The 24339-nt window shown below is 36.2% G+C and overlaps 1 protein-coding gene across 2 annotated transcripts in view; it reads right to left on the reverse strand.

The window, feature by feature from the left end:
* The window catches only part of LOC131063332 (vacuolar protein sorting-associated protein 26A), a 97589-nt gene extending 77729 nt beyond the window's left edge, over positions 1 to 19860 (reverse strand). The window contains exons 1-3 of one of the 2 annotated variants that reach the window (XM_057997114.2): positions 19714 to 19860; positions 19279 to 19609; positions 7204 to 7252 (exon numbers count right to left, since the gene is read on the reverse strand). In XM_057997114.2, the coding sequence (XP_057853097.1) occupies positions 7204 to 7206 (3 nt within the window). In that variant the 5' untranslated portion in view covers positions 7207 to 7252; positions 19279 to 19609; positions 19714 to 19860. The remainder of the gene's footprint in view (positions 1 to 7203; positions 7253 to 19278; positions 19610 to 19713) is intronic. The other variant, XM_057997115.2, reaches the window with a different exon arrangement.
* Between the last annotated feature and the right edge of the window lie 4479 nt (positions 19861 to 24339).

Consider the following 24339-nt stretch of genomic DNA (forward strand, 5'->3'; position numbering starts at 1 on the left):
CTGAAAGGTACGCCAAAGTGTTTCCCTCATTGGACACAATTGTCCTGGACTGTGGATTGTAATGACGGGCACACTCGATCATCAACTCGTGACACTGAATGGCTGGAGGAAAACCGGCCGCCTTAATGATGCCACTCTCTATTATTCTCCGGGCGACAGGTGATGGCTTGCCGATGTAAGGGATCTCTCGGAACTTCTTCGTGCTAAAGTTTCCCAAGTTTGTATCTCCAATGTTGCTCCACTTGGACACGATCTTGGTCTCCACCTCTTCAGTCTTCTGATCTTCTTTCATGAGAGCCGAGCGACTGGTGGATGCTCCCGCCTTCGGGGTCGCCATACCTACACAACATTTCATTATAAGAAATAGATTTTGCAATAAATAACGTAAATAAGAGAGATAGATTTTAGGAAACCTCATGGTAAGTCCCTAGAGTTATCATTTCCTAAAATACAACGATTGAGCTAAGAGATTTAAAATTCAAAATTTGAAATATGACGATGAATGAATAAAACAATAATAATTAAATCGCCATACCTCGATAGAGAGCTAACTCTAGAATGCAAAAACAAAATTTGCCTAGGCAAAATTGAGATATAAAGATAATCTTCAATATGATCCCCTCAAATTTGATTTCGCCACCTCTGGAGAGAATGTGATCTTCAATTTCGCACAAATAAAACACCAAGTCCTTGGCAAATTCGCCCTAGGCGTGGTCTTGGATGGATCTTCAAATTCGCTCTACCTTTGATCTTCAATGCGATTCGCACCTCTTCAAACACACTTCGCACGCCTCACACCACCTTGGGAATGTCTACGCCACCATGGTTTGAAGTCGCACCACCTTTGGAATGTCTAAGCGCGCCACCCTTGGTCTTCAATTGAAATCGCACCACCTTTGGAATGTCTTCGCCACCTTGGATAAATGAAACTCGCACTATATTCGCCTCTTGTCAATTCGCATAAAGGAAGGTAAAAATAATGATGTAGAAAATGATAATTCTACCCCCCTTATATAGCGCTTGCATCCTTTACCCCTTAGGCCGACTTAATAAAAATAAAACCATTTTTTAAATGATTTGCAATGACATAACAAGGCCGACCTCCATATATGAGCGCTTAAAATTGATTTTTTATTAATTAAATAATTAATTATTTAATGCCTTGCGTTTTTTAAATTGCAAATTTCGATTTTTAAATAAGGCAAAAATAATTAATAAATGTTTAACGCCACATTAAATGCCAATAAAAAAAATGGATTTTTAATTTTTAAATTGATTTAGCATTTAAAGTAAATTCGAATTGTTTAATTTGGCGCCAAAACTGGAAAATAAAGGGACGTACCTCATCGCTCTGGTCCCTTGGAGAGGGACAGGAGCGATCCATGATTTTGGTCTAGATTCTTGCGTTTTCAACGTTCAACTCCTTCATTTCCACGTCCCAAATCGATCATCTGGTGGTCCTTCGAACTTGGATTTCTTTTCTTGTGCGAGCAAGTGCATCACATGGCCATTATCGCCCTGGTCCCTTGGAGAGGGACAGGAGCGATCTATATGTTTTTGTTTGAAATTCTTCATTTTGGTACGATCCTTTCCTTGCATCATCTTTTGAATGTCATTTAAAACCCTGTGCGTCCTTGATTTTCAAAGAATATCGTGTGTTTTGTCTAACATCGCCCTTGTCCCTTGGAGAGGGACAGGAGCGATCTCCATGTTTTCACGTTCACCTTGTATCTTTGACCTTCGAAATATCATTGCTTGTGTCCTTTGCGCTTATTCCCATTCGCTTTTATCATGTGTTTGGATGCATTAAAGGGACCATCGCCCTTGTCCCTTGGAGAGGGACAGGAGCGATCCATTATTTCTCCTTGATCTTGGCAACTTTTAAACTTCGACCCTCTTTGCAATGTCCTCCAAATGTCGTCCTTCGCACTTCCTAACCTCGCCTCGCCTTGATCTTTGAAGGAACGGGAGTGTTTTAATAGTATCGCTTTGGTCCTTGTCCAAAGGACAGGAGCGATGGGAGACTTTTACCTTGATTAGCAATGTTTGGACGTTTAAAACTCTTGCAAATTGTCTTCAAACGATGTCCTGGAGCATATGTAACCTTGTGTATCTTTGTCTTTACGTAAATCTTGCATGGATTAATCCAATATATCAATATCGCTCTAGTCCCTTCCTGAGGGACAGGAGCGAAGTTCATCATAACATGCTTGTTCTTGTTTGTACCAACTTGCAATTATCTTCATTGCGTGGAATGATGTCCTTTCGACCCTCTTGGTAACTTGAAACTTGTTTGCCTTTTGAAATTTACGCCATTATGTAGATATCGCTCTGGTCCCTTGGAGAGGGACAGGAGCGATCTAGGTCTTTAGAGTGCAAATCCTTCCATGTGATGACCTTTGCAACGTTTCGCTTGATGGAAATGCCTTGAAATGTCCTCGCCACCCTTCGTCCTGACTTGGACCGGCCTTAAACCTTGGAGGGACGACCTTGAACTTTGGAGGGACGCATCATCACCCTTGTATCGCCCTGGTCCCTTGGAGAGGGACAGGAGCGATCCTTCCCTTGTGGCTTTCATCTCACTTTGCCATGCGCTAAGTTTATATTCAACGGATTCGTCCTTCTTTACTCTATCCGCCCATGCCTTGACATTGTTTGTAATTTTGCAAAAAAGGCAATTATATCAAAAATCGCTCTGGTCCCTTCCTGAGGGACAGGAGCGAACTAGGCATTTAGCACTGGTATGGACGTCCAAAAAATCTTCAAATTATATTCAATGTGCTCATCTCATGTTCTCCTTTGTTTTTGAACGTAAACTTGCCTCGACCCTTGTCTGGATTTTGCAAAATGAAGGAAATCGCTCTGGTCCCTGGGAGAGGGACGAGAGCTACAAGGTACCTCGCCCTGGTCCCTTGGAGAGGGACAGGAGCGATTTAGTCAATATAGGTCATTTTCCTTCGTTTTTTGCATCTCAAATTATATTCATTTGGCAAAGTATCTTCCTTCGGACGTCCTCAAATCATTAAGTTTTCAAAATCTTGCAAGGACAAGGCGAAATTTGAATCGTAGCTCCGGTCCTTCACTGAGGGACAGGAGCGATTTTCCTCCTGGAGGCCTTTCCGCGCTCATGAAAATCTTCAATTTATATTCAAATGAAAGATCTTGTCGTTCTCTATCACTTCAAACGTAAAATTTGTCCGGACTCCACAAGGATGATGAGATATCTGAAAATGAGCTCCCGTCCTTTACTGAGGGACAGGAGCGATTTTGCTCCTACAGGCCAAAATAACAAGATTTTTCACATTTTAACACTTCACGAGGCGAAAACAAATCAATTCCAATGCTCAGGATCAAACTTCAAAAAAAGTCAAAATTTGGTCAAAATATTCAGTCAGACAAAAATTCACATTGACGGTCATCATTTAAACAAGTTTAAGCTCTGCATAAACATTCCAATTGAAAATTAGACCATTTTGGCGAAATCATTGCATTCAAAATTTGCATTCTAGAAAAGAAAGCTCAAAAGCTCTCAAAAATGACTGGATTTTGGCTTGAAAAGGCAAGATTTAAAACCCTAAGGCTTAGCCCTAAATCCAGACAACTAACGGACTAACAAAACCCTAAAAACGAAAGCGAAAACAAGCGAAAACAAGCAAAAAGAGGGGGTCCCCATTTGCGATGGGGCGATGTGTGAAATGGTCACAACAGAGAGCAAGCAGATATTACAACATCCTAAGTTGAGAGTGCTTGAGGACAAGCATTCTTGGGGAGGGCAGACTATAATGTCCCCTTCCTAGGCTCTTCCTATTTTACCATGGGTTAGCCTATCGGCAATGGTTCTCGTAGGCTAATACAATATATAGGGAATCCATATGAGTGATGGACCTTGCAGAGGGTTTTGAGGGCTTTTTTTAGGAGGTGCTGCTTTTTATGGGCCACAAGTGTAGCATCCGTTGTCAAATTCAGTGGCCAAGAGATGATTATGAATAAATATTTAAATATTAAAGTGAATATAAAGTTAACTTTGATGTTCTATTTAAATAAATTAAAGTTACTTTGTTATAAAATAACTTTAAAAAAAAAATGACTTTTTAAATAAATTATAAAATTACTTTATAAAATAATAATAAAATGACTTTATAAAGTCATATTGGGTGCCCACTTTGGAGAAATTCAATAAAGAAATTAATTTTTTTTAAATTTGTTTAATGGAGCCAAAAAGGTGCGTTGAGATTTGGAGAATATAAAAGCTTAATTTGGAGAGCTCATTATTCATTCTTGAACACACATATTGGAAGAGAAGCTGAAGGAAGGGTTTGTTGGTTGGAAGACATGGCTTTTTGAGGACAAGATCCCTGAGGAAGGACAATGTTTGCAAGTGTGGATGATCACCCAAGGACACTTGATTTCATAATCTCATACAGGGATTATCATTTGTGCTTCATTGAGAAAGAAATTGTCAAATAAATCTGATTCAAAATTAGTAGAAAATAGAGTGAGCAGATTTAAGGAATAAATTGCAGATCGGAGGAGTAGAAATCACCCTAAACAGACCATACATTCTCCAAGCAAGGCCGTACCTCCTCAAGGGCAGGTTTGTACATAACTAAGGGTTGTGTGGGTTTTGATGGAGGCATTTTCAGATCATTTGTGGGCCCAATTCAGAACGTACCAGGTTGCTGCATCTGGCGGCCCCTCATCATGTTCATTCTAGCTATTTTCAGAGGGACCTTTGGAGTTTTAGTTGCCAGGCAAAATTGAGGCATGGGGTTTTATGCATTGGATCTGCATTTTCAGAATTGTTATTCTTGCTTGTAGCTGATGTGGTATGTTTTGTTAAATTATTTAAATGCAATCTGGAGATTAGGGTTTGAAGAAATTGTTTGTTGTTTTATCTAGGATTATTATTTTATTTAATAGCATTTATTTTTAAGCATTCATATATCAAAACAAAAAAATCAGAAAATTACAAAAGAACACAAAAAAATCAGGACACCAGGAAAACAAAAAAAAAATCAGAAGTCAAATATCCAGAACAAGGTGGGATATTTCGGAGGATGAAAAGCCTCTCAAGACTTTTGCAAATCTCTGATTTGGCAAGGAACCTATTGTCAATAAGAAAAATGAGGCTAGCACCCACATAGTATTTTACCAATTTATGGTACTTGTAGCATCTACAACTACAACATCAACAGTTCCAACAATAAGACCTATAACATCCAAACCTGCAACATCATTGCCTGCAACAATGCGAACTTAGTTTATCGACCTACAACATGGATATTTGGACCTATAGCATCTAGACTACAACATTGGCACAAACAACTTGGGTCCCAAAGCATGCTCTTACATCCAAGAGATATAAGCCCACAACTAAGATGACTATGTTATGGCGAGAGCACATGGGCCACATAGGTGAGAAAGGCCTTAGATCCTTGAAGATTACATACATGATTGAGGGGTTAATTGATTGTTATTTGAATTTTGACTTTTGTGAACACTATATATATGGAAAAAAAAATCGTGTTCAGTTTTATTCAAGCTCCGCTAGATCCATGGGGATTTTGGATTTGATTCATAGCAATTTGTTTGCTCCTATTGATGTACCTTCACTTGCAACATCTCTATATTATGTTCTATTCATTGATGATTTCTCCAAGAGAACGTGGGTCTATTTTCTTAGGCCGATTCCAAGGTCTCTTGTAGGTTCAAAATGTTCAAAGCACTAGTGAAGAACCAAACAGAAAAAAATCAAGGGGTCGAGAATAGATATCATAGGGAATTTTGTTTAGAAGAGTTTGACAAATTTTATAAGGACAATAGTATTGTGCAGCATAGAACAACTCTACACACCCCTTAGCAGAACGGAGTTGCAAATACAATGAGCAAGATGCTGAAGGAAAAGGCTAGGTGTATGTATACTGTAGCTAGTTTGGATCAAACATTTTGGGCAAAAGCAATTACTACAGCTTGTTATTTGGTAAAAAACATTCTACATCAAATCTTATTGACAAAACCCACCAGTAGGTTTGAACATGTAAAAAGCTCTCACTTCAACATATCAAACTTTTTGATTGTCAAATACATGTGTGTATATGCCCAAGGAGAAGAGGTATACAGATACACTAGAAAAGTCATGGAAAACTTCTGACCAAGTTACGATGCATAAGAGGATCCTTCTAAGGTTGAATAAATCCAAAATAATTTCTCCCATTTGACAGGTGAAGTTATGACACTAGGAATTGCATTCCATACAGAGTTGTTGACTCATTATGACTTGGGAGTGTAAATTTAAGTTCTAGATTGGAATGTCATTTTTTTCTCTTGGTTTTGCACACGGTTGTTGGAAACCACTTGTTGTTTTAGGTTTTCCTATTTAAGAGATGCTTCCGATGGAGTATAAAAGGTTGTAATTGAAAGAGTGGATGTTTTGACAATATATTGTAAACCAGTATATTGAGTCCTTTGTTAGTGGGTGCTAGATAGACACAAATCTGACAACTTGAGAAAAATTTAAACAGACATGCAACATAACGCAAGACTACATATCACCATAGTTGTCAGTTGAATCTGGCTTCCTTTCAACTTGCCAAATCATCAGTTTTTGAACTTTCCTATAATCAAAACACTATCATTCACGCGCATCCCCAAATAGAGATAAATAAACTTTGGCTTAACTACATAGGAAGTATACTTGCATTTACATTCTAAACCAATTCAAGTTAACGAAACTTGTTTTCTTAATACTTGATCAAAATGTACATCCATTTTCTTAAACTAGTCAAATGTACAACTAAAATTGCATTGACTACACAAATAAAATCTTTCTCATTGCCTTTAAATTTCGTTAAATATAAACCTTGCCATCCCATTCCAAGAATAATTTTGGAAGCAATGTCATTACATTAAGGGCTCAGTTTCTCGCTGATAACATCTATCTTCTGAGATGTTAATGATTACCTCAAATTAGTTCTCAATTATTTAGTCATTTGATAAAAATCAAAATAACGTGTACAGAATCGTTGTATCTTTTTTGGTTGCAAACTCCATATATATTGATGTTTAATTGGATATAAAACCAACTGCAATTTTTTAATGGTGGTCTGGAATAGGAAATAACAGAATTTCCTTTATCTTCACAGCTCAATGACCACAAAAAAGTGGTGAAACAGAGAATTTCTGGTATGAGAAAAGTGGCCGTACCATTTTTGTAACAAAGCAACACTTCTGTGCTGTCACCAAGACTCAGAAACTGCATAAGATTTGTAGAAATTAATGGATTAGACTTAGCTCTCTTAATAAAAAATGTGAAACGACATATGAAATTGAAGTATATTGTGCAATGTGGACGAACTGTAATATACTTTGATGCTAAGCATTTGCAATAATCATGAGGAACAAAGATAACTCTGCTGAAAGCACAAAATGAAGTACTTGACTATACACATATATTAAAAGCAATGTTCAATAATATTATTACTCATTAATAATTTAATACTGAAAAATGATTTGAAGAAATGGTCGATAGCAGATACTCCATTCATTTTAAGCAAAAGAAAAAAAATTATCATAAGTCCATATATTAATTCTGCACAGATGTTTTCTATACAAGCTAAAGTAGAAACGGGAACAGCCAATGAAGCAGATTCATGAAATCCTATACTTTCTTGAAGCATTCAAGATACTTTTTGAGAACTTCTGAGAATTCAACCCCCAGATGAAAGGCTGAGTTACACCATTGGCTGCCATTATAAAACTAAACCAATGTCAAATATCCAATAGGAAATTCACATATTACATTTAGAAAGTAACCAAGACATCCATAGAATTCATTAGGATTCAGAATATGGAAATGGCAAAATAATATAAACAAGACATCCTTAGAATTCATCAGAATTCAGACCCAAAACAGAAATAGAAACAAAGACTTTGAAAATCAGAAAATTATAGGGAACATTCCAACTACAAATAATGATGACACTACTATCCAGTAGCCTTCTAATAGTCTTTGTTCATAAGAGTTAAACCAAGGGGCAGAGCTCAAAGAAGCATCTTGTGCAAATCAAAGAGATGTAAGTAAACATTTTGCTAAAAAGATATAATGTAGCTTGAGGTAGCAACAAATTAAATGCTAGTAGATAATTTGCACAAAGGCTGAACCTTCAAAATGTCATTCCATCTCATAAAGGCCATCATTGGAGGATCTAACTCTATCATATAAGTTTGAAAGGCTAACATAGCGATTCTGTAAGTTGAATTTCCATTTTCTAAGATCTGCAAAGTGGAAAGGATTTGTGGCACACTCTTAACTTTTTGGCAAAAATTCAATCAAATTGGGATTCAATAACAAGGAAGTGTTTTTATGAGTAGAACATTTGTACCATCTACACAACACAGCTTCCAAGAAACCAAATATATGCCATTATCTTTTGCCATTGAAGACGCCTATTATTTTCCTAGTACAATCTTGACCAAATTAATTAATTGAGTTAATTCACCTCAACTAATGTACCCCACTTAAAGAAATGCCTCTGTTATTTAGTTAGCCACTTTTCCCTCTCACACATATTTAAATAATTATTATTTAATTATAGCTATATTATAACTGAAAAATAAATTGAATGAATGATTCAATAATCGGATAATGTATTCAACAATATACAAGCGTATATATAGAGATTACAAGACGACATTCTAAATTAAGAACAAGTCGTTTAAAGTGAACTACTAAAAAGCTAAACGCTAAATAAAGCTTAAAAGCTAATTAATCTAAAAAGAAAAAGCTAAATGCTAAATAAAGCTTTAAAAGCTAATTAACTAAAAGGCTAAATGACCATTAAACAAGGAACTAAATATAGGTGACTAAAATATAATTAAATATTCTAATACCCTCCCTTAATGGTCATTCTATCTACTAACTACCCTACAAAAGACATTGCAGGTCTTTTGATCACAAATGAAAAGAACACTTTGTTGTGGTGGAGACCCTCCCTAGATCTGAAAAGTGTTTATGACCAAGAACACCAAAATCCATCCAACTTGACGTTGGGTAACCAAACTGAAACCTGAAAGCATGATTTTGAGGAAAATCGACTAACCCTTTTGCAGAAGATTATCAACTCCAAAACTGACAGCAAGATACCACGGTTGCAGATGTTCGCCCTGGCAGGCGCAACCCAAACTAACTGCAACAAAGCATGATTTTTGAGGAAAAAACCGTCAAACCCTGAAATGGGAACCCTTGAAAAAAGAATTTACAATTTTGAGGAGAAAATCGAAAAACCAAGAAATCTGAGGTTACAAATCATCGTTTTTGTGGAAAAAAAGGGTAAAACCCAAATAACTAAAATCTTACGCAAATATCGCAGATTACAGATTAGATAATTTTTAAGGGAAAATTATAAACCCTGCGAACAATTTTTGAGGAAAAAATCATGAAAACCCTCCCATGATTTTTTGTGGAAAAAATCAGAAAACTGACAAACAATTTTTCAGGAAAAAATCATGAAAACCTTCCCATCATTTTTTGTGGAAAAAAATCAGAAAACCGATAGACAATTTTTCAGGAAAAAATCGTAAAAACCCTGGGACCTATAAGATGAGGTCTGGCCTAAATCAATCTGATAAAGGTAACGATATTCAGATATCATGAATATGCACTGTTTCCAAGTGTTGTGGCAGCTGTTGAACTTCTATCTGTGTTCCAACATGATGTTGGTCAAAGATGCCATCACAGAAACCGAGGTTGAACGTGGTCAACCTAGTGAAGGCACAAAGAATGAGACGGAAGATTCTGATTAAAAATCAAAATAGAAGTAGCTGCACAAAAAATCTGAAACCCTGGAGGAGAATTCTGGCACGAATTCTAAGGTGCAAATTTCGAGGTTTGGAAGAAACCCAGAAATTAAAATTTTCTGCAAACTTAAAACCTGAAATTTTTCCTGAAAACAATCAAAAAAATAATAATAATTTGCAGAAAATAAAAAAATACCTTTGATTTTTTTGTAAAAAAAAAAGAAAAATATTGACGATTTTTTTCCCAAAAAAAGGCAAAAAAAATAGGGCAGAAACTCTAGGTCGGATGTACAGCATAAACAGCACCCACATAAATAGTAGAAATCGCTGACTATTTTTAAATTCCAAGGCAAATGTGCTGGCACAAAATTCAAGGCACAAAAAACGAGGCAACTAGAAAATGATAAGATCAACCCAAAAAATCTCTCGAAAAACCCACCAGAATCTAAAATCAAATACAGGTCCGACGGCTCAAAAATTGAGGCACGGAAAACGATGCACCTAGAAAAATCTAACGACGACCCGGTTGAGGTCTCAAAAAACCCACCAAGAATCTGCAACCAAAATAAAATTCCGACTTGAACTGAAGGGTCAAAACCCTAGTCGAAAATTGCAGAAACCTTAGAAAATTTTCAATTTGCAAAAAAAAACTCCAAGTTGCAGCCCCAAAAATCTCCAGAACTCTAAAAAAAACATGAACTACTGCCCAACACAGAAATTCGCCCACAAACCAGAAACCCTCAAAAAGCTTTCTAAAAAGAAAAATCATTTTTTTAATAAAAAAAAATCTGGAAAATATTCCAGAAAGAAGGCCATGATTTTTTATTAAAAAATTCGCCAAACTTTAAAGAATCCCATCGACCCGCTCTGATACCACGAAAAATAAATTGAATGAATGATTCAATAATCGGATAATGTATTCAACAATATACAAGCGTATATATAGAGATTACAAGACGACGTTCTAAAGTAAGAACAAGTCGTTTAAAGTGAACTACTAAAAAGCTAAACGCTAAATAAAGCTTAAAAGCTAATTAATCTAAAAAGAAAAAGCTAAATGCTAAATAAAGCTTTAAAAGCTAATTAACTTAAAAGCTAAATGACCATTAAACAAGGAACTAAATATAGGTGACTAAAATATAATTAAATATTCTAATAATAACAACCGAATTCAAAGAATAAAGGGGGTCCTAAATGCATTTGTCCCCCACATTACCTATGGTTGCAACAACTTACTATTTTTGGTAAATACATCCTACCCCTTCACATCCAAACAAACTCTATCATTACCCTCCATTCTCTTCTCAATCCTAGGAAAATATTCTCTTTCATCCTCCACCGTTGATCTATTCATCACATCTCCACCATCCATTGTCCTTCCCAAAATCTATAAATTGAGCCACCATCCTATGCATTTCATCCATTCCATTTATGTTAACTATATGCTGTAAAAATAGGTAACTTTTCTGCACAAGAGCATCCGCATCCCAAATCATTGGAGAAAATCTCACTTGCAAATGGAATTTTGGTAGTATTTGGTTTCCCACTTGATTTCTAGACTAGTCCTTACATTTAGCAAATCTGCTGGGGAGCATATCCTTCATCCAATTTCATTACGTGGTTTGTGCTTTGTAGTGGTTTTTGGTTAATTGATCTTACAGGTTCTTGCTTCAGTTTGAGTGGTTTTGCTGACAAAATTTTATTGAAACTTTTAGGGACAAAACAGAGGTCACAGTTGCATCCAAAGCAGCTGAAAGGCAACTTTTGACATATAACTCAATATATTTTGCTTACAGGAAGTTTTCTTCATTTTTGTAGCGTGTTTGACAGTACTATACAAACAGTGTTATACTCCTATGCAAGGTCAAGTTTGATATATATGCAATTTTTTTAAGCATATATATAGAGTTTTTAATTTTGCAATTTATAGTTTTTGATGCATACACAGTAATTTTGAGTGTACACGCTATTGTTTTTTTAAGCATACCAACAAGGTCAGACAAATACATAATTATTTATATCTATGAAACATACACCACCATTCACATGTATTCGCTGTATATGTAATTTGATCACAATGTATATACAGTAGATAGGTCAGATATATATGTAGAGACATGCCCACGCAATGCACAAGACCTTGGCACATATTCACTGTATTGTAGCAGTAGATTATTTTTTCATAATTCATACATATCCAAAAAAAATGTTTCAGGTGCAAAGAGATATTCATGGGCAACAAATCTAGTCTCAAACTATAATAATTTATAAAGAAAAATGTGAAGTGCAGGTAATTGGAATATAGTTTCCCTATTAAATAAAAGTCGATATTATTGCAGGGACCCAACAAAATCCATGCCTAGCTTTTTGAAATCCACACTAAATCCTTGGGAAATCCATTGGTGGGAAATTCTTTGGTTCAAAATCAGTGATCTAGCTTTTTAGTTTTTGGCCACATAGGTTCTTGGTCACATGAACAACCAAGGATTGTATATTTGTTGTTGTTGGTCGGTTGACAAAGTATGCACACTTATTTGCCATTTCAGCCAACTACTCAGCATGTCAGGTAGCAGAGTTGTTCTTTCGTGAGGTGTTTAGAGTACATGGACTCCCTAAGACCATTGTCAGCGATCGGAATAGCAGGTTTCTCAGCATATTTTGGCAGGAGCTATTCAGGTTTGCTGGTACTAATTTGACCCCAAGCACTAGCTACCACCCTCAGACGGATGGACAGATTGAGATTGTGAATAAGTGGGTGGAAGGTTATCTTCGTAATTATGTGATTGTATCCAAGGGAGCATTGTTATAATACCACTTATCATATGTCTATTGGTATGACACCATTTGGAGCTTTATATGGTTATGATCAAAGTTCCCAGACTTGGACTCGGCAAGGCCGACTCGACTTGTGACCCAGCTATGACTCGGCAATGACTCGGCAATGACTCGGCAAAATTAAAAAACCCTTGAAATTGAGAGATCTTTAACGATTTAAAACTTGTTTCATGCACCCATTATTGAATAATGCTTAAAGACACTATAACATCATCAAATAGAAGCTCTAGCTCATCCTCATCCTCAGCCTCAGCCTCAGAGTAGTTTGTCTACCTCCTACAAAGGCGTCTAAGGTAGGTCCTTGATGGCTGAGTAGCCATTGTTTGCACCTGTGAGGTGCCACAATGATCAACATCAATTGTGCCTGTGTCGGATCATGCTCTATCCTCCTCCTCTACCATAGCCACAGCCTCAACCTCTCTGTCTGCCACGTCTGACGTGCCGCGGCACGAGTCCTGGAGCTCGGACTCGGCGAGTTTTACCATAACTCGCTTGACTCGCCTGAGTCAAGCGAGTTATGAGCAAAACTCGCCGAGTCCCAGTCACGAGTTGTCAAAACTCGCAGATCGGCAAACTTGCCTGACTCGTGGCAAGTTTGGGAACTCTGGTTATGATGCTTTGTCTTTTCTAGACTTAGCTGAAAGATGCCCACTTATGCACAATGAAAACTTGAAACAAAATTCGCCAACATTATCAAGGTATGAAAACAAACAGCAAAAGAATTGAATAATCACTCAAGGGAAAACAAACAGCGAATAGCTCTCTATTGAATCTTAGAATCTGTTTTGATGCCATAATCACTAGTGTGTGTATTAATTAGAGAAAAGAAGTGAAAACAAAATTTTATATTTCAGATTATCAATCCCAACGCACAGTTCATATATAGAAAATGAAGAGATTACAAATTGTTCTTTCTGCACAATACAGTTACTTTGCTACCTCCGTCTAAATACTGAATAGAAGCCGAGGCTTATCAGACCCGATGCACAGAACCTCTTCTTGTAACCCTACCCTGTTAGATAGATTTGCCTGAACTCCACTTTCCCTTCAAATTCGTTGATAACTATCTGAATTTCCAGCCAATGAATACTCATTCAAGTCAAACCCCCAACAGCTAGCCGAGATTCCAGTCCCAAACGAGGATTGACAATTAGAGGCGCCCTTACAGTGGCGCTAAGTGGCAACCATCTCCCTTCACAAACACTTCTATCTCCTCCTTCTGGTCCTTTCACCTTACTACAACAGATAATTAGTTGATATCAAGTTGTGCAGTAGTGATTATTATCTTTCAATGCTTTCCTTATGCCAAAATTAAGATATAGGAAGCCCTTGATAATATTATTGAAGCGACTTAATGAACCAATATTATAGTTCAATGATTTTCACCGGTAAGAATTACACCCAACCTTTAAAAGCATTCCATCAAATAATGAATCACCACTTTATGAATTGAAGCGCTCAACATTCATAACATAGGAAAAGGCTCAGAATCACCAATGGCTTTATTTTCTCTTCAAATTTGTCTCCAAAGGAGACTTCACAAATTTGGTACAATGTAGACTCTGCCACGAATCTACCCTTTTGAAGAACTAGGGTTTCCTCCAGCTCTCCTCTCAGCTCTTGAAGGTTTTCGTCTCCAAAGATCACAAAACGTTTATCGAATTCAAGCATGCCTTTGCTACAAACCCAAGACTTCCTTATAAAGCCCTCTAGGAAGCATCTAGAAGGTCAGGCCAACTAGAGAACTTTATTAAATAGAGTGACCTTATAATAATATATTATTATTTTATTGTTTCTTTTAATTAAATTAATTAATATTAAGTCATCATATGAATATTTTATTTTTATTTTGATAACTTAATAAAAATCAATTTAATTAAATGTCACCTTAAAAATTGGGGACATTACATTAGCCTTTGATGATAGTAGAGCACCTCAAGCTAGAGACTAGTTGCAAGATAACCAAGATATTCTTAGAGTTCTCAAGGATACATTCAGCAGGCTCAGAATCAGCAGAAGTAATATGCAAATCCACACAGGACAGAGAGATCATTTGAGGTTGGTGATATGGTTTTCTTGCCCCTTCAGCCATATAAACAGAGTCCCCTGAAGAGGAGTGGTGCAGAAAAACTTAAGCCTAGCTTCTACGGTCCATACAAGGTTCTAAAAAGGATTGGAGAGGTAGCATATGAGCTTGAATTACCTCCTAGTAGCAAAATTCATAATGTTTTTCATGTGTCTTGCCTAAAAGGCACTTGGGCAGCATATTGTTTCTTCTCCAGATTTACCTCCTTTGGATGAGGAGGGAAGATTGGTATTGGTTCCTGCAGAGATATAGGAGGTGCAAGAGAGGAGATTGAAGAGTAGGGTGATCCGAAAGTATTTGGTACGTTGGAGAGATTTACCTTTGGAGGATGCCACGTGGGAAGGCAAAGATATATTGCAGCATCCAACATTGCAGTTGCTTGTGGACAAGCAATCCCAGGAAGGGAGGACTGTAACGTCCCCTTCTCTTCAGTGATCACCTATGAGTTGATTAGCCTATTTCTCGTCATCCTAATAGGCTAATATGGAGACTTGAGGGATGTTTGGCTGGAATTATCATTATCTTGTTGATGGAGAAATAAAGGTGAAATATTATTTTTATTGGGAGCTTATAAAATAGCATTTTTTAAGGGAAAAGTCACTTTTGTTATAAAATTAAAATTATAAAAATAAAGTGACTTAAGTTATAATTTACAGTCATAAAGTGACATTATAAGGGTGGGAAATAAAGTAAAATGATTTTTATTTAATTTCATTTTCCCTAGAAGTGGGACGACCCCTTGGAGGATGCATAATTTTATATTTGGGTTCCATAAGTGGTGGAAATCAAGTTTCATATAAGGGGTATTTTTCATTGGAGGAGGATATATGTGGTTTTTACATTTTGATGTTTCTCCATTCTCAGCTGAGTTCTTCAGTTGCAGCCTTTTCCAAGGGCACAAACCCTTAGAGATTAGTAGGTTGGATGGAAACCCAACTCTACTTGGGGGGTGGATTCATATAGAGTCTACTATTGAGCTTATTTGTAGAATTTTGGACAGATTTTGAGGAAGTTCGACTAGAGTTTAGACACAATAATGGAGCCACATTGCAGATTGGAGGTTACATGAAATTATATATTGTTCTATCTTGGGCGACTCTATGAAGGGCTCAGTTGGAAGTGATTACAGGTTTATATCAGATCTCAGTGGCAAGGTTTAGGTGACCCGATTGGCTTGATAACAGTAACGGGTTTCATTAATTCCTATTATACCCTAGGCGGCTATGTTGGAGGAGAACATTCACAGTTGCTAGGAGTTTTTAGGGGCTGCCATCACTTAAGATTTGGATCAGAATCGCTTCAGTCTTCATCAGCAGTGTTGCAGGCTATTCCCTTCCTCATCAGGTTACATTGGGTATCAATTAGAATACAACAGGCAAGCAAGCAAACCGGGTATGTGGGGAATCGAATCAGACTTTGTAATTGTCAATATTATGCATTTCCCATATGGTGTTACAGTCTTATATCATTTGTTTCAGACCTGATAATAAGTGTATTCAACTCTGAATTATGCCTAATGCAATATCATTCCTTTGAGACTGTGTTGTCAAGTTTAGTGCAGTCATTGTTTATCATATTCTTTGCATTTCTATTTGATTTGGCAATGAACATACACCCAAAAACATAAACAGTGATCATAAAATCAGATAACAGTGAATTGTATGCCAAGTGTTTGACGAAATGTAAAGCATCCAATATTGAGAGAAACAGATCAGATTTAGCAGGGGTTTTTACATCCCTACTCTGTCCACAAAATCATGTGTCATCACAGCTGCAATACCTTCTTGTGAGATATCGTCATCAATTATGTACTACCATGTCATCAAGGATCATATCATCCAATTATCCAAGTGACACCAATCAATATGTCCAATCCTCATCCATCATCAATTTTATATCCATAGCTTTTATATCATCCCCATATCATTTCTCTCAAGTAATTTCTATCCCTCATGACACATACTCTCATCTTACTTTGTCTTTTCAAGAGACCTCCCAAGATCCATTTCGCCCAACAACCCTCTTGAGGGAGAATCACTTCCATCATCATCCCTTTTCTTCTAAGCAAACCAAGCAGCCTGCAGTCAAAGCTCCACTTCATCCTACTTTTTATTTTATTTTGACCAAACATCACTTAGTTGCGATGTTGTATCAAAGAGGGGCAAAATGTAAACACATTATATTTTCATAGCACAGCCTTGTTCCAATTAACTTATCTAGTTAATTCAGCTCACCTAATGTACCCCACAATTAATTAATTAGCTAGTTTTCCTTCTCACAAATAATTAAATAACTATTTAATTATCCAATTTTCCACCTCACATAGCTAAATAATTTTCAAAAAAATATTATTTAATTATTGGTTATATTCCCTCCACCAAATTCCAAGAATAAAGGGGGTCCTAAATGCACTTGTCCCCACATTGCCCACGGTTGCAACAACTTACTATGTTTGGTAAATACATCCTAGCCCTTCACATTTAAACAGCTTCCATAATGACCCTCCATTCTCTTCTCAATCCTAGGAAAGTCTTCTCATTCATCCTCCATTGTTGCCCTTTTCATCACATCTCCACCACCCGTTGTACTTCCTAAAAAATTATAAATTGAGACACCATTCTATGCATTTCATCCCATTTAGGATAACTATCCACATCCCAAATCATTGGAACAAATCTCACTTGAAATGGAATTTTTGGAAATATTTGGTTTGTTCTAAGAGATTTCCACAATCCATCATATAAATATCAAGAGATTTTGACTCTCTTCATCCTGATGATGGATCACGGAGTGTGATCCGAAACGTTGATGCTAAAATCTTACACACAATCGAATCCACAAATGCTCTCTTGATAATATTTGGTTTCTTTGCTTTTGTTTAAAATTATATTTGCATGTTCTATCTGAGGCTTGTAGTAGTTTGGAATATGAGGCTTTTACTTAAATTTGTTTCCTACTTGATTTCTAGATTAGTCCTTACAACCATTTTTTATTGAATTCTTAAGGCTACTACAATGTGTGAGTGAATGTTATCCTTGCTTATCATGGTGTCCATTGTTTTAGTCAGTTAGTACGCAGGTTAATTTGACTCCCTTAGTAGCATAGTCACGACTCACAATACTCTACCCGAGTGGCCAAGTACTCCTTAGTTTAACTTCACTGATGGCTAGCAAGTGCATGTGTTGTAGAATAGGAAATATATTAGTAGTTGAATTTGGCCTGTTATCAGTATTTGCAAACTTACAAATTACTAATAAGCATCGAATTCTTTGCAGTTTTCACTAACTTTCTCTCTATAATCTCCAAAATTATTCCATACAATATAAGCAGAAACAGTTTTTAAATCAAAGGAATCAAAGGATTAGGTAAATCACAAAGACTTACACAGCACGTGCCAATGTTCTGCTTCATGCATTACAAAAACTTTTCAAGCACAACCAAAAGAGACAAAAGCAGACATGCTTAAATCTGATATTCGAGTATATATCCCAGTATAAAAATTCTATCATTCAACATAACTCAAAATATTCGATATTTTTTTCGATTTATTGCTTTAGAAGTTTCCAAATAATGAAGGTTTAAAATCCTATGCTCTCCACAATTGCTAACCACGGAAAATAGATTTCAGTTAGGTGCTCCATAATCCTATGAGGCCTTTAAATTCAAAGTTTGTATGTCAGAGGCTCATAAATCACTTCTGGGACACCTATGTTCATCTGCGTAGAGGAAAGAAGCATTATAACATGTTGACCGCATTGAACGTTTCATAAAATATGATAAAGCTTCCGAAAATTGTTTCAATTTGGATCGGAGAAGAATGTCGTATTCAGTTTGGCAAGAATATTCAGACTATCTTCACAGTTTTTATGACTAACGAAGTGTTAAATACATGGTCCCACTCACTTCATGCTACAGATTTGGGCAACAGTGCAGAGGTTAATCAGAGGAAGAACAGATTCGGGAAAGACCTAAGGATGATCTTTGACACCCTGTGACCCATATCAGTTGTGGAAAAAAATTATAGTGGGCAATATGGCATGGTCTAAATTTACAGGCAAAAATCAAAACCAAATTCACGGAACAGAAGCAGATACCCCTCGCTCATAGCATTAAGCTGAAGGACTCTCATCAAGGGGAATGCCCAACCAAAAAAGGCATGCCACATGGTACTGGTTTCAACATAAACATAAGCTAATAAATACAAGAACAGAAAATTCATAATATAAGTAGCATTTCCCCGCCCCTCTCAAATCATAAAAGTCACTCATTAGAACTGTACAACCTTAATCAAAGCAATCTAAAATTATCAACACCAAGATCTAAAATATAACCCTAAATTCATCCCTCCCGCTTGGCTCTGCAGGCAAAGTAGGTTAATTATTTAAAAGAACGCGAAGTTCAGAGCCGATTGCGAATTCAAATTCGGCGGCTCAATAAGATTCATAAATCCAGATTTCAACCATGTTTTCAAAACAAAAAATTGCGGCCTGCAAAAATCTCAGCTATATCATAAAAAAAGATTGAATGGAAAAGAGAAAAAAAATTGATTAAATAAAACTCACCGTTCATAAAGGCGTAAGATGGAACGCCCCGGGATCGATGTGCAATCGACAACGACGATCATTTCGCAGAATAATTCTCCGCAGCTTAATTCATATCGCCCTTTCTATATGAATCGAATCCGAGATTTCTGAACTATTAAATTCTCCCAAGACGACAAAATGCTGGCAGTTATGCAAATATATCCGCCGATCCACAACTGCAGAAATAGGAAGGTTCGAGCTAGGGCTAGGAATCGATCAGGTGACCTCAGAAAACCGTAAAATGCAGAATTTCGAAACTAGACAGTCACGGGAAACAATGTTTTTTTTTTTTTGGTCTACTGTAGCGTATCTGTCAAACAGGAGAAATCAGACTGTTAGGAGCTCAAAAATGAAGTGCTTGTTTATTGACTTCCATTTTTTCATTATTTTTAGGTTCGCACTTCAAATCCTCACATGGTTGTTGAAGCTTTAGGTTAGGCATGTGGAGACTTTGGAAGTACCAATTTACGAAATAAAGCCTAATGAGGTTATCGAGTTCGATACATGCGATTTTCAAGCTTGTCGTTACAATCGTCTGTTGTGATATTTATATACGCAGAAAGTATAAATTAAAAGTGTGTATGAAGAAAACTTTTGTAGACTAAGCTAACCAGGTGGTGAAGACAATGTGGTGAGCTTTCCCTCATTTGTAACGAAACCTAAATGCTACCTACCTTTCAACTCAAAGTGTTAGTCCTAATTTATTTGTAATTTAATTTTTATGGGGTTGACTTTGTTTTGTAAAGGTAAAGGGTGTATATTTTATAGTAAAATTTGTTTTCGAATTTATTTGTAGATTGTTTCAAATTTATTCATTAGATAAAAAATATTTTAATTAGTGTCTAAGTGGCATATTTTGTATGAAAGTCTGTAAATTGATTTGAAAGTATTTTTACACATCTGAAGGGTTTGGATTTGATATGATTGTCCATTCTTAGTCTTGGGTTAAATCTACATATAGATTTGACCAGCAAAATTCTAAATTCAAACTTTATCATAGGCTTAAGCCAATCTCTTTCTTACTTGTACCTTGAATGTGAAAACATTCAATTTGTATGCTTGAGTGTTGTATAAAAGGATAAATTCTAATTTAGTATAAGATGTGTCAAGAAATGAAGGGGAGAGTCTTTCTTGCATTTGTCCTACATTAAGCATATCAAAACATTGTTATATAACATTAGTTAAGAAAATGGTGTTTCAACATTACAATTTAATAAAAGTTTGTTATCGATAAATGAGTGTGGTGGGTTGCAAGGGGGGTGCCCCCCTTGTGGGGTTTGAGTGGATGGCCCCCCAATCAAGGGATTCGGGGATCATGCACCCCAGCAGGGGTTCAAAGGTAGAGCCCCTAAAAGGCACATTTTTTGTATAATTTATCAATGTAAATCTTGACCATTTATTATTAGGTCACAAATCAAACGATGGATATTTTGTGTGTTTTGCTTGTCCTAGAAGGCAACCTTGTTTTATGAGGGCATTGTATTGTGGTTAAGTATTGTGATGTATTCTAAGAGTCTAATAGTTGTTGAGTTGCTTGTGGATCTTTGTGGTGATACTCTTGTGAGAAGCTTGCTCTGCAAGTATATTGTAATATATTATTGACTTATAAATAACATTGGGTGGCTTTTGGAGTGTGGAATTTTTCTCCCAAAAGGGTTTACCCAACATAAATCATTGTGTTGTGGTATGCATGCTATTTAGATTTATTGTTGTTCAGTTTTTCTATCTATTGTAAAGATATGAAAATTTTTGCTTAATCCTCCTCTCAAGGTTAGTGTAGGAAGTTGTTTTGCTACCCTGATTTCCTTTCAACATTAACATTTGCATGGTAAGGGTAGATTAGGAATATTACATGGTTGTTTTATGTGTCTTCAATATTCTTCAAAGTGTCTATTGTTGCTTTTGGATTTGATTGTGTTACTTCTTTTTTTTGCATCAACGTTTCAGATCACACTTTGTGATCCATCATCGGGATGAAAGAGAATGTCAAGATATGAAAGATGTATAATTGAGGGGTTAGACTATGGTGAAACCCCTTACGCAACACTCAAATGGTATCTATAGTTAATACCAAATTTTAGGTCATTGATTCATATACCTAAGATAAAGAAGTTTTAGAAAATCAATAATACACAAATCAAGTCCTTAGCAAAGATTAAATTTGTGGATAAAAATTAAAACTATGAACGTGGGGATCATTTATACAACATGGAATTTAACTAAAGAAAAAAGTGAATCATCTAGTAATATATTACAACATTAGAATCACAAATCTAATCATAGAACATCAAATTGAATCATTGAGTTCAACCATAGAAAGTTAGCATCACATTTTAAGCTAAGTTTTTATTCCCTTATTATCATTTTGAAAAATGTACTTGTGTAATATTATTATATCAATTCTCATATGCATGTTATTATTCATTTACACTTAATTGGCCTATTTTTTAAAAGATTTATTTTATTTATTTTCAACCATTAACAACAAATTTTTTTATATAAATGGAATAAGTATTGCATAAGTTAATGTATGAATTTGATAGTTAAACCATCTAGGTATATAAATTTAGATAATGATTGTTTTTTTTTGTATGTCTCTCACATGCTTGATGTTGTCCTCATTTTTGAACTTTTGAAAATTCACAACCCTTATGAATTTCTACTCAAAAATTCATAAAAGCATGTTTTACGAGGTTCAAAACTCATGTCTTCTAATGTCCAATCATCAGGGGGGGTGTTTGTCATTTTTGTCCACGTTTTGGTTAGTTTTAGCCTTCATATTCCTAGTTTTTTGTGCAATTTTGGGTTTCAGGTTAGTCACTGCAAGTAGGAACTTTTTGACCTCACTGCAAGTAGTAGGAACTTTTGGATGACATTACAAGTAAATGCACTTACTTGTAAGCAGGCCTCAAAGACCAAATCACAAGTTAATTCATTGTTTTAATTGTCAAATTACTTGCAAAGTCAGGTCTCTAGAGTATCATTGCAAGTTGTATTATAACACTTACAATTGAGTCTTTAAGACTCGACTGCAACCAAAGTTCATTTGGTTGTGCAGTTTTGTCAAAGTCAAGTAGGGTTTTATGTCCGGCATTGCAAGTGTGAGGATATATGTTTTCATTGCAAGTTAATTTACTTGCAATCGGATATCTAGAACCCGATTTCAAGTCCCTTTTCACCTTATTTCATGCAAGTTATCTTCACTTGTAGTCAGGTCTTTGAAAACTGATTGTAAGTGGTTTTCAACATTCAAACATCACTTGCTTCCAATATCCTAAATTCCAATTTCAAAGGCAAACTATCAACTTTGCTCACTCATTTGCAAACAATTTTCACTTGTTGTCGAGTCTTCAAGACCCGATTACTAGTGAAAGATGTATCATTTTAGCCACCATTTCTTCAAGTTTGTTTGCTTGCAATTGGGTCCTAGAGACCTGACTATAAGTAAAAGCTTATCATTGCTCCCAATTCATGTTGGTGCAATCATGGTTAGGAGGGACCTCAATGAGATCTATCTAGACCGTGTAGCAAGAGTAAACACAACGAAAGCAAGACAAGATGATGGAGGCACTGCAAAACTAGTTGATTATATCATGAAAGCCATTTACAATTTGTCATAAACATGCAGGCTACAAGATTAGGCTCACTGGCTTGATACAAACATGCTCTATTACAGTCTCGGTCTATACCAGACCTCTTAACCTCAAGATAGATCTTCTCGGTTCCAATGACTTACTCTTACAAGCTAAATTATATTGATTTATATAGTCTAGAGGGATCCGGTCGACCCAAGAAGAATCAAACAACAATGAACATGTTGAAACATGTAAAACCACTTGGTCGACCTCCGCCAATGAAAATCCTCTAAAAAAATACAAAGGAATGAGTGTGGATCAGAGGGAAGGTCGATCACATGCCAAGGAATGTTGAAACAATGAACTAGGGCTCTGTAAGATTTGCCAATAGCAAATAGGTCCAAGCGGTTCCGATGTTCTAAGCCAGAAAATTATCTTGGAATCTGGAAGCGATAACTTGCCGGAAAAAGATTCAAATGTCTTGCAATCCATGAATAAGGAAGATAATCATGATTACAAGCAAAATCCAACTCCACAAGATCCGGTGAGCAAATGCAAGAAAATGCAAAAAGAAATGCTAAAACTACAAAACAAAAAACAAAGTGAAAATAAATATTTTTGTTGATGCAAGATTGCCAAGAACTAGGGATGCTCCTGCATTAGACATCTGAGGTTGTTAAAAAAAGTGAGTCCCTCACTTTTTTGGGGTCAAAGGAAAACCAAGGTGGTTTACCTCTACCTAAGAAATCCAAGATGAATCTTCAACTGGTCTGTCCTTCCATTTCACAAGATACTCCTTGTACTGACTGCTTTGGGTGTTACGCCCAATCCTACTATCCAAAATATGTTCAATCTACTTTGGTTCCTTCCAGGGCAACTGTTTCTCCAAATCCGTAAATTTATCTTTATTAAATTTTGATTCACGATATTGGTGTAGATCAGCAATGTTGAATATAGGTGAAATACCCAAACCATCCAGTAACTCTACTTCATATGCATTTTTGGAACTGAATTTCCTCAAAATCTTACAAGGTTCAAACTTTCTCATCTACGACTTGTTATATGTTCCAACTGGAAATCTTTATTTCCTCAGGTACACCATCACTTCATCACCAACTTCAAATTCCTTATGTCTTCTCTTCTCATCTGCTTTCTGCGTATCCTTGTTGTTCATTTCCTCTAATGATGCTTGACCTGAACATGTAAGGCCTTCATATGATCTGCAAACTCTTCTACCTCTGCACTCTTCTTGTCTTCATTACTGATATCCCTCAATTCTGATAACCTCTAGGGTGTTCTCTGGTAACAATCTCAAAAGGTGCTCTTCTGGTGCTCTTATTCACTGAATTATTGTAGTAAAACTCTGCTTATGCAAGGATCAAATCCCAACTTCTGGTTTTCTCTCCAACTAAGCATCTCAACAAATTTCCCAAACTCATGTTTACTACCTCTATTTTTCCATCAG

This window comes from Cryptomeria japonica, chromosome 3, assembly GCF_030272615.1.
Source record: "Cryptomeria japonica chromosome 3, Sugi_1.0, whole genome shotgun sequence".
NCBI lineage: Eukaryota > Viridiplantae > Streptophyta > Pinopsida > Cupressales > Cupressaceae > Cryptomeria > Cryptomeria japonica.